The sequence below is a fragment of the Phaenicophaeus curvirostris genome, chromosome 14, assembly GCF_032191515.1.
Source record: "Phaenicophaeus curvirostris isolate KB17595 chromosome 14, BPBGC_Pcur_1.0, whole genome shotgun sequence".
NCBI classification, from domain to species: Eukaryota; Metazoa; Chordata; class Aves; order Cuculiformes; family Cuculidae; genus Phaenicophaeus; species Phaenicophaeus curvirostris.
The window spans coordinates 11,729,057-11,739,461 of NC_091405.1; the positions used below are offsets into that span (position 1 = coordinate 11,729,057).

General features: G+C 52.1%; 1 protein-coding gene across 1 annotated transcript; it reads left to right on the forward strand.

Moving 5' to 3' along the window:
* The first annotated feature begins 2,190 nt into the window (after window positions 1-2,190).
* Window positions 2,191-8,607, forward strand: ENKD1 (enkurin domain containing 1). The gene is made up of 8 exons (XM_069868476.1): window positions 2,191-2,210; window positions 2,609-2,733; window positions 3,037-3,261; window positions 3,717-3,889; window positions 5,262-5,423; window positions 6,038-6,207; window positions 7,127-7,263; window positions 7,781-8,607. The coding sequence occupies exons 1-8, from the start codon at window positions 2,206-2,208 to the stop codon at window positions 7,939-7,941; spliced, it is 1,158 nt and encodes a 385-aa protein (XP_069724577.1). The 5' UTR covers window positions 2,191-2,205; the 3' UTR covers window positions 7,942-8,607.
* The last annotated feature ends 1,798 nt before the right edge of the window (window positions 8,608-10,405 follow it).

The following is a 10,405-nucleotide window of genomic DNA, read 5'->3' on the forward strand; positions in this document are numbered from 1 at the left end:
CTGCACAGGCAGTAGTATTACAAGTAGAATATTAGTCTCTCCTGTTGCAGTCTACAAGGGGGAAAAGACAGGTGTGGATTAACACCTCTGGGTAGGTCCACAGCGCATCGAGCTCGTTTCCTGACCCCCAGTTCTGCAGTAGGTACAACCCCAAACCTGTGTGCTTTTCTATATTGGCGTAGCCCTCAATTATGGAAGTTATCCTGATGCTACTTCAGCTAAAACTACCAAGGAAGGACACAAACATCCAAGACCAGCTGCATGAAGATTAGCCCTTTGATTTGCTGCAGATGATTTGCTTTGCTTATCACGGCTTATCACAGCTGTGGGATTTTTTTTTCCATCCTGTTTGCAGAGGTTGGCTCATAAAAGTATGAAGCTGGTCTTGCTTCAGCTCTGTGTGTGGTAGCAGCTTCCTGGCCAGGGATCCAGGCATGGTGGAAACATGATCTGTGAAGAAGAGGAAATGCTTCAAAGCCAGACACAGCAGGTTTAGGGCTGTGAAAAACACCTGCCAAAGCCTTGTCCATTCCCATGTTCTGTAGTTTCCCTAACGACGATGCTGAAAACAAGCCATGAAAGGAAGCCCTGGTTCATGCAGGCTCTCAGTTTACCAGGTGGATAAGTAGTGTTTTTACCATTTGGTAAGCTGGGGAAAAGGGTCAAATTAATGGCTCTTAAACTCAGAGGGACGTGCTGGGAGAGGTAGGGCTGGAGCCTGCATTGCTCGAGCCCTGGGCCAGGATTAAACTCTGGTCCCAGCAGAGAAGGGAGCAGGCAGTTGGGCTCAGATGGAGTAAGCAGTGCTAAAGTTATTGGGTTACTCCGGCAACTACCATGAGCCTCTTTTGTAACTGTGCTGATTTCAGGTGAGCAGGGAACAGGGCTGGTGCAGCCCTGTGGCTAGAAGCAGTGTCACTGCTTCCCTAGTGAGTTCTGCAGTCTGGGGGTTAGGAAGAACAGAGGCTTGAACAGGCAAAACTAACTGAGTGAAAGAATTGACTCGTTGCATGCAGGGGCAGTGAGCTGAATTGGCTGAGCACAGGACCATTTGCTGCACAGAGTGGTCGCAAGAGATGAAGCAGAAGGATGGGAATGGCAGCAGCAAAGGTCTGCACATCTCCTTTTGGCAGAGTGAGCTATGATGTTTTCTTGTTTCTCTCCCCCCAATACACTCACAATGAGCAGGAGCAGAGCAGCATCTCGGGCAGTCTGTACTGATCATTGGTGACTGAGGCTTGGCTGCTGCTTCTCAGGGCTGGGAGACTGATGCTAGGGGCTTGCGTCCTGCATAGGTGACTTCACTGGAGGTATCTGGATATGCAAGGTGCTTTCTATTGTAATAAGGTTGTCTCTGATCTTGCAAGTTCCCAATCCAGAGGTGATATGACTTGCAAATCAGGGGGTGGGTATCATTTGCATATTCCCTGCAGTGGGGCACGATGCTGTTGGGATGTGGAATGTGACTTGTGTGAAGGCATAAAATGAGTCTTCCATCCCCCGCCTCCCATCAGCTTGCCTTTCCTCCTTCAATCCCCCACGCTAATTGTCTGTTCTGTTACAGGTCTTGATTTCAGCCTGTGATTTTGCATGTAAACTACTGGGTTTGAAGGCGAGTTCAGGTCGAGATCAGATGTGAATTTCAAGACCAGTAGCTGTTCTGGGGTGATTTTCAGGTGAATGCTTTTTTTCTAGAATAAGAGAGATTGTTCTGGCTTAGTTGGATCCATTATCAAGGAGATTGGATAATACCAAGACAGTGTCCTTTTTTCTGAGGCAGAGAGTCTGTGTGTGCTCTTCAGAAATAGCTTTTCCAGGGCTGAGAGCAGGCTGTACACACATACTGATGTGCAGTAGTCAGCATTGCTTACTTTGCCTCTGCAGTTGTGTCTGGGAGATGAATAACAGCTTTTTGCTAATGGGTCTCATGTCCACAGGGGTGATTTAGCAAGGAAGACTGCAGTGCATTAGTTGCCATGACTCAGGCTCACTCAACCTTGTACTAATCGTTTATTGGTTTATAAATTAAACTGCAGATGCTGTGTCCCGTCGGTGCTGGCGTGCCAAGGATCCTGAAAGGGTTCTTCCTGTAGAGTTGTCTCAGAAATCTTTAAATTACTGCCTCGGGAGTCAGAGCATGCAGGTTGTAGGCCCAGCTCTTACAGCAGTGACACCGGCGCCTGTGAAAATCATGATGTCGCACTGATGAGGTATCTAGGTTCTTGTGGCACCTTCAAAAAGCTCACCAGCAATCTGTGCCTGTTGGTGCAGCACCTGGCATCCTTGTTTTCTAAGTGGGGAGAAAGTCCCTCAGGTTTCCTGTAGGCCATAGAATGTTGTCCCTGAGTTTGAAGGTATTGGTATTACAGCAATTGCGGACATTTCAGGTTCAATGCTGGTTAAAATGCTGATTAGCCCTGCAGTAGGGACAGTGCTGCTTAATCCCTTGCCTCACCTGTGTGGAGGTCCCATCTAGGGTGGTTTCCTACCTGCAGATCTTCTCTGTAGCTGGATGTGAGGTCTCTAATGAAGGTTAGAAGTTCTCCTATATATATATAAAATGTAGCTTTTCAGCGGCTCAGTGAGCCCTGTTCATTTCTGTTCTCAGTGGTGGCTCGTTTCTGTGGCAGAGGCAGAGCAACAGCAGGATGTGTGAAGGGCCATCCAGGATTTCTGGACCCATTCCTCCAGACCCCACGCTCTTTCCAAACTATTACAAACGCCCCTTCTTAGGTGAGTCCTTGATGTCTGTTAGGGATATGTGGTTTTGTACTTTGGTATTACGCAGCTTCCCCATTTGATGTCCTTGTTCTTTGGCGTCCTCAACAGTCTTTGTCTCCACTCACACTGGTGCTGGTGCTTCTGCTGCCTCATGGATGGTGGTCCTAAAAGTGCTCTGTACAGCTGTTTGAAAGATAGGAAAGCATAAGGTGGAGGTGGAGAGGGGGTTGTCAGCAATGTTTCTAGGCTGTGAGTGAAGAAAATCACAAGGTAAGATAATTTCCTGATTATCTTCTATTCTTTCTTTCTCTATAGCTCGAGGAAGGCTGGAAGGCAATGCTCAGAAGCTGGATTTTACCTCTGCCCCCCTGGAACCAGTTCCTAACTCATATCCTGCTTTGGGCAGTACCCGCCAGATCCAGCCAGCCCCCCGCATTCGCCCCAGTGGAAAGGAGTTTCTGGAGAAGGGACAGAAGGGAACACTCGGTCTCTTACTGCAGCTCGAAGGGATCTCCCTTGATGGGGGACTGCCAGTCAAGAGTAAGTACAGCTGAGTCGCTGCTGGCCCAAGTCGTGTTTGGGGCCAGGGATGAAGCATCAGGGATCTGGGTGGGTTCCTCAGCTGGCCCTGAGCCTGAAACCAGGAACAACACAGGCTGAAGGTTTGGCAGTTGCCTTTAACCAGCCCTCTTTTTGCTTCAGAAATGCCATGGGGTGCTGAACTGGGAATTGACCTTGCTCTCAATAGGGTGGTGGTTTAGCACAGTCCAAAATGGGACTGTCCTTAGGGAGCCTGTCAGCACCATTAGTGTGCACAGACCTGCGCTGATGGTCATCTGGGCTCTGTGGGATCCTCTGGCAGAAGAGGATTGGTCCAGGAGTGTGCATCTAAGGTGGGGAAAATGCACAGGTTGTCTAGTCTGCAGGAGGCATGAGAGCCTGAATCCCTTGGCAGCGTCTGGGGAGTGAAGGCTGTCTCTCCTCTTGCTGTGCAGGGAAAGAGTCCAAAGACCATGAGAAGGAAAATGTGAGGCGAATAAAGGAGATTCAGAAGAAGTGCAAAGAGAAGGAGCGAGCCCGAGAGCTCAGCCAGCCCAAGCCTATGAAAGCTCTGTGGAAGTCCCAGAAATATGAAAATGTGGAGTCAAAGGTGAAGGCCAAACTGCAGGTCAGTACCCACCGAGCTACTGGACTCGCCTCGGCTTGGGGGCCAGGCCCGCTCTGGGGCTCTGTGGGGTGGGGAAAGTGAGGGAGGTGGTGCTGAAGCGTGGCGGGCAGGAGTAGCTGAAAAGAGGAAAATCTCATCACACCCTCTGCCTGAAAGCTCCTGTTTGTCCCTTTGGTTGTTAGGGATCTCCAGATGGTTCCTGGGGGGTGCAGAGCAGCCTTCACAGATGTACTCCCTGTCTAGAGATGCATCCAGCTGGCTTTGCAGCTTCCCAGTGTTTGGGGCAATGCTAATCTGAGGTTTGTGCTAAAACACTGTGGTATTCTACCCCACGGATTGTGGTCCTCAGAGGAAGGTCTTTCAGGCTGCGTCCAACCTTAGTCTAACTCTTACCCCGCTGTGGACCCACAGTGGGCCATATGTCTCCAGACTCTTGTCTAAGTGATTGTCCTGGTGAGTAACCACTGCACGCCAGGGCACACAGACGTCTCCAGGCAGTCAGGGTGGAGGCCTCGTAGCCCCAAGGCAACCTGGAAGGGTGTACGTTCCTCCTGTCCTCTGTACACACGCTTGTGGGAGAAGGAATGTGGGGCCATGCCTTATTTCCTCAGGCTTTCTCCACTGCTGAAATGAGCAGGTGTCTGGCTTTGTGAAGATTTTTTGTTTGCTTTTGGCTTCTTTCTTTATTCTTGGGATAGTTTTTTCTTCTCTGTTGGGTTTCTCCTGTTTAAATGGTGCCTCTGTTGGAGGGCTTTGCAAAATGCACCATAGCGGTTGCCTTGGTGTTAGTTTACCTGTTTGTGCAGAAAGTAAAGTTAAGGCTCACTGGGAGAGGGAAGGACAGCTCCATCACTATCTTTGAGCGGATCCACTGCCATCGGTCTGGGTCTGCGAGATCCCTGTCATCCAGGTGACATCTGTGTTCAGTTGGTGTCTTCCTTCATCCAGAAGCAGGCACTGCAGCTCCCCACCGCATGCCAGGTTGTGTCCATCCTCATCATAGTGACCTCTGGGAGGAGAGGCCGTGGGGCTCCCTTCCAGCTCAGCCTCATGTGGAAGGGGAAGCTCAGGGCTGCTGCCTTGGCTGGTAAGCTGCTGTCTTTCTGAAGTAGCCTCACACTGTTGGATCCTGCATTCCTGTCAGCCTCAGGACTGCTGGCTGCCAGGGGAAGGCTTTTTCCTTCTGTGAGTCCCTGGTAGTCTTCATGGCTCTCTGTATCTGCTCTGTCTTTGCAACCAACCAGGCTGTGTGGACAGGAATGACACGGTGACCTGCTGCTTGTGCAGACAGGGGGTGCAAGCTGGGTGATGCCTCGAGTTTCTATTTGCTTCAGCTTCCCTCTACTAGCGTATGTTTTCTTACCTTTCCCAGGAGAGCTGCCTACCTCCAAATCCAGAGGCTCTAAAATTCCTGAGGGCATATTCTCGCTGTGGCCCTGGGATCAAGCCATGCAGACCGCTCTCCCCTGGGCCTACCAGGACAAAAGCAGGGGCAGACACAGAGGCTCCAGAGGCACTGAGTGCTGAAACAAAGGTAAGTTGCACGCTAGCTGTGTGCTCTCAGGGGTTTCTGGTACTTATCTATCCCAAGGGCTTCTGATACTTAAGCATTTATCCTGCCAAAGCACTCTTCATGTGTTCTTGGGTCGGATATGCTGCATGAACAGGGAGATCTATAAATACTGTTCCTGGCTGAAGGGAAAGAACAGGGCCTTGGTCACTGGAGTGGTGAGACGGGTGTTCAAGGATTGCTAATAGTACCCTCTGTCTTTATCCTTGATCATAGTTAAAGATAACATGCAGTTGCCTTCAAAAATCTCACCTCCTCACTGTAGAAGTGCCAGTGATCTCAGATCTGCTCTTCCTGGGGCTGTGCAGGAGGTCTCGAGGGTCTGGAGACAGCTCCCACCTTAATCAAAAGAACTGTGACTTACGGATGTTAGATAAAAATTTAGGAAATGGGTGTGCTTTTTAGGAGGGTATTAAAATCAGTATTACCAGTTAAACCTTTCAGGTAGTCTGTCTTGGAAGTCTTTGTGACCCTTCTTCCCTTGTGCGGGTACCTCTTTGCTTTGTCCCTTGTGGGGTCAGGAGCTGCTGGCTGTGTCTGTGAGCCACCACTTCCAGTCTCCTTCTCTCTTATTCCAGCTCCAAGTGGAGGGCAAGAGCATCGATTTTATTAAACACAACGCCCGCAATGCCAAGCGCGTCCCGCTGCGACGCTCCCAGTCCCTGCAGGCACTGACTGACCTGCTGGAACAGAAACACCGGGAGCAGGAGGAGTACAACACCAAGCAAAAGGGCCACATCCCCCAGTAGTACGTATGCCCCTCTCTGGTCACGAGACTTTCTGTAACAAACCCACCTGCCTTCGTCACCTCCCCCAGCTTCTGCATAGCAAGATAAAGGGCTGGGGACAGGCACTCTCACCATGTGACCAGTGTAGTTTATTGCATCCTAGGGAATAAATGTAACCCCTGCTGGTTTCTTGAATCAACTAGCATCCCATGGTCAGAGTGACTGGGTTCAGAAGCAATTTTGTTTTCTCTTCCCTTGCTGTTGTACAATGGTGCTGACACGTGTGCTCTGAGAAATTGCTCCCATTCCTTCGTAAGCCTTGCTCCATGTGTTGTAGCTTCAGTATTTAAAGGTCTGGGTTTGGAGAAGCAGACAGCTTGCTTTGCCTCTCAAGTGTTCATCCTGCCTTGAATGCAGAGTCTGAGGAACATCCAGCTAGTGACTTGTGGCTTGGGGTTCCGGGTAGGTTCTGTGGGCCTCACTAGCTCCTGGTTGACTCTGTCCTAGGACTGATCATGGTATCAGTCCTGTCTCTCTCCTGTGACTGCTGTTCCCTGCCAGCATCTCTTGGCTGTGAGCTGCTTTGTTCGACTTCATTCTGCCACTGGCCTACAGGTGGTTTTGGGAGGATGAAGTGGCCTGGGCCAGAAGCAAGGAGCAGAAGCCCTTGTCTCTCAGGACCTCACATTGGCCTCAGCGTGTGTTTTCTAACTGCCCTTCAGTGCTTGTGGAACACGTTTGCTCACCCGTGCGTGTAGGCTAAACACGGGTGCATCGCTCCACAGGGAGGGTGTGTGCTGGCAGAGTGGGTCTCCGGTCCTCCAGCAGCAACGTGGAGACTAGCGGGCTTTGAAGGGCTCAGTTCCTGGCCTCTGCTTCTCTCCCTGGGTGACCCCTTCTGCCAGGTGTGCTGACTTGTGCTTTTGTTTGCCTTGCCAGCCTGCTGGAGAGGAAGGAGCTGTGGCGCAGACAGAAGGAGGAGGAGCTACGAAACCTGCCAGATCCTGACATGCCACCTGGTCATACCATGATGCCTGAAGACCAGCGGCTGGAGACCCTCAGCAATCTGAAGCAGAGTAAGAAGAAAATTAATGAGGATTCCAGCTCAGAAAAAATGGGCAATCCTAGCCAGGATTAGGGATAGAATTCTGGGGCACAGATTCCAGCCACTTGAAGAGTTACTTGAAGTAAGGCTCATAGCTGGGATGTTTCAGGAATAGCTGCACTTGAGCTCTGTGCATGGAATGAGCAGTCTCCTTCAAGTTGGTGAGACCTACAGGTTACAGGACTGGCTCTCTGCAGCAGCCTTGGTGCAGTGGACCTGATGTTGGCGTTACCATTGCTGTTAAAATGACAGAAAGATTTTGGTTTGAAGGGACCATCAAAGGTCTTTGGTCCAACCCTTGGTTCTTCATAGCTGGAGCAGGTCACTGAGGTCTTCACCCAGCTGAGCTGTGAATCAAAGGATAGATACTCTCTTGAAGTCCTTTTTCCAGTGCTGCCACCATTTTCATGACTGAGGATAAGGTCGTAGCATTAGGGGAAGGATGAATTTATTTGCTCCTCCACTTACACAGCTTTTTATTATTATAGGCCAGGAGCAGCTGATAAAGGACCTGGTGATGCTGCCAGTGCGCACAGACACCCTCAGCATGCAGAAGAGGCGGATAGAGCTGGAGAGGAAGCTCTCCCAGATAGAAGAGGCAATCAAAATTTTCTCAAGGCCTAAAGTCTTCATCAAGCTGGACTCCTGAGCCGGCAAGGCTGGGTGTGTTGTGCTGCTCTGCACGAACATCCTTCATCGCTTCTTTATCCCTACCAAAGGGATGATGAAGAAGGCAAGTTCGGGACCCTAGGCCCATGCAGGTGCTGATAAGTGTTCAGCATGCAGCTGGCATCTCTTGGTCATCCTCCAGTGCTGTGTCTTGCCCAGGAAAAAGGGAGAGAGATGCCCTAATTTACTCTCTGCTGTGTAGTCTGGAGAACAGTTGTCTCTGTGCTGCTTGACTTCTCAGAAATCAGCTCTGCTCTGGATCCATGGCATCACGTCTTACTTTCCTGGTTTTTTTCCACATCTAGAAACTGGTAGGAAGTCTCCCATGCTGCTGCTGCAGTGTTCATTGTCCCGCTCTTTCTCCTGAGATGGACCATGGCCATGGCTCACTCTGGGCACCTGCACTGAGACAAAAACCTCTGCTGTTTGTGCCCAGTCCTGAGCACAATCCATCCCACTGCAGATGGTGCCTCTGCTAGCTGAAATCAGCAGCTCGGGAACAGCTTGGGGACAACAAAGAGATGCAGAGCTTCAGTCCTTCCCACTGAGGGAAGAGCTGGGCTAGTTGCAGGGGATACAGCAGGATATTTGGAGAAGCCTTGGTTGTCTGTGGGCCAAGACATGCTGCAATAAAGCATCAGTTCTCTCCTTTAGTGCGTTTGCAGCTCCTGGTGGGCTCATCAGGGCCTGAAGAGTGATGGTGGGCAGCAGAAACCAGCAGCATTGACGTTTTGCAGGCACAGGGAGAACCGCGGGTCCTGATCCTGCTTTTCAGAGAAGCCTGAAGTGCTGGGGGCAGGTAGGATTCACAGGGCTGGGGTGCTGCGACGTGGTGGTGGACTTGGAGAGAAGAACATGTACAGAAGTCCTGCCAGATTTCGGTCTGCCGGCAGGCAGGATATGGCCAGGCAGGTGCCATCGTGGAGGTGAGCTCCTTGCCTTCAGATGCCACACAGGGACCTGGACAGACCTTTGCAGGGACCCTGCTGCGTGATTTATAGAAAGATTTAGGCTTGAAAGGATCACTGCAAGGCTCAATCCGTCTCCTGCTCAGGGCAGGGCCAGCTTCATAGCTCCGGGCTTTGTCCAGCTGAGTTGGGGAAAGCTACAGGGATGGGGTGGTCCAGCCCTGCCTGCAGCTCCCAGCACTCTGTGGCACTTGGGGACATCAGGGGTTGATTCTCCTGCCGAGGGCCAGGGATGCTTTCAGTGCCTGGGGGCTGGAGGAGGTGAGATGCCAACCAGAGCATCACCAGAGCCAGGCCGAGCTAGCTGGATGAGAGCGGTGCTGAGAGCAACTGGGGCCATGGTCAGCACCTCCCTCAGCACCTCCCGGTGCAACTCCCTGCCCTGAACAAGTTTGAGCTGACCAGCTCTGCTGTCTGCTTTGCTCCCTGCCCATCTGGGCCCTGGATGTGTGCTGAGAGTGTTGCCCCAGGTGGTAGCCCTGGTGCTGCCTTCACTACTCTCCCTGCCTGCCCTGGCAGGGCTGGGGCTCCAGATGGACAATCAAAACCTGAAAAGTTGGTGCTGTCCCTTCAGACCCCAAGAGCTGCGGGCCACCCTCCTTCTCCTCATCACCCGGTCCCACCACATACCCTTGAGAACAGTGCTGCTGCGAAGACTGTATGTTTTTAGGGCCCTCGGCAGAGATAGCACAGCCAGGCCCTTGGTGCTAAACTAACCCAGCAGCTCCCATGGGGATGCTGGTGAGGTTTTGGCTCCAGTGGCACGGGTGTCTCAAGACAGGGAGCTGGGGTGGTTTGGCTCAGGGGCTCGGTGAAGGCAACGGGATGCAGTCACCTCTTCCCAGCCAGGATACGCACTTGTTCCTGCAGGCAGCATCGCCCTGTGGCAGCCAGGACCATCTGCGTTCGCTTCCCCTGAGGTTTAATCCAAAGGCCACGGGAAACCCTTTGTGCTCTGAAGGGTCTGGCACTACACCGGTGCCATTGCTCCCTCAAGCACCAGAGTCCAACTCGGGGAAAACGGGCTGGAAAAGCCCTGCCCTCAGATGCACCCAAGCTGCTGGACCTCGTGCCTGGGCTGCTTCACCAGCAAACATGGTTGTGGTTGCACCAGGTTGGAGTAAAGGTGTTGGTGCTGGTGATGAAGGTTGACACTGCAGGAGGTGCGATGACATGGGGGTGAAGGACCATGGGGACAGTCAGCCAAGGTCTGGCCAGGCCTGTTGCCAGCTGTGGCAGCAAGGGGAGAAGCTGTCACTGCTGTGAGGCCAACAAGGCCTGGCAGCACCTCCTTGCTGGGGTGTTGCTTTGTCCTTCCCGTGGGCAGGAAGGTGCTGGTCCGGGGCTGGTCCAGGGCAGCAGCAAAGCTAAGGCCAAAGCCATCGCCAGCCCCGTTGTTTGGTGCTGGGAAAGGGACCAAGGGCATGGGGAGCCCCAGGTGAGCAGGAGGGGTGGGTATGGCCCCTCTGAGCCCAC

Excerpts from the sequence above, each read along its gene's own strand:
- ENKD1 (XM_069868476.1), top strand. Across the intron at positions 3,890-5,261 it reads AGGTGAAGGCCAAACTGCAG|GAGAGCTGCCTACCTCCAAA; the intron begins GTCAGTACCCAC and ends TACCTTTCCCAG. Across the intron at positions 7,264-7,780 it reads CCTCAGCAATCTGAAGCAGA|GCCAGGAGCAGCTGATAAAG; the intron begins GTAAGAAGAAAA and ends TTATTATTATAG.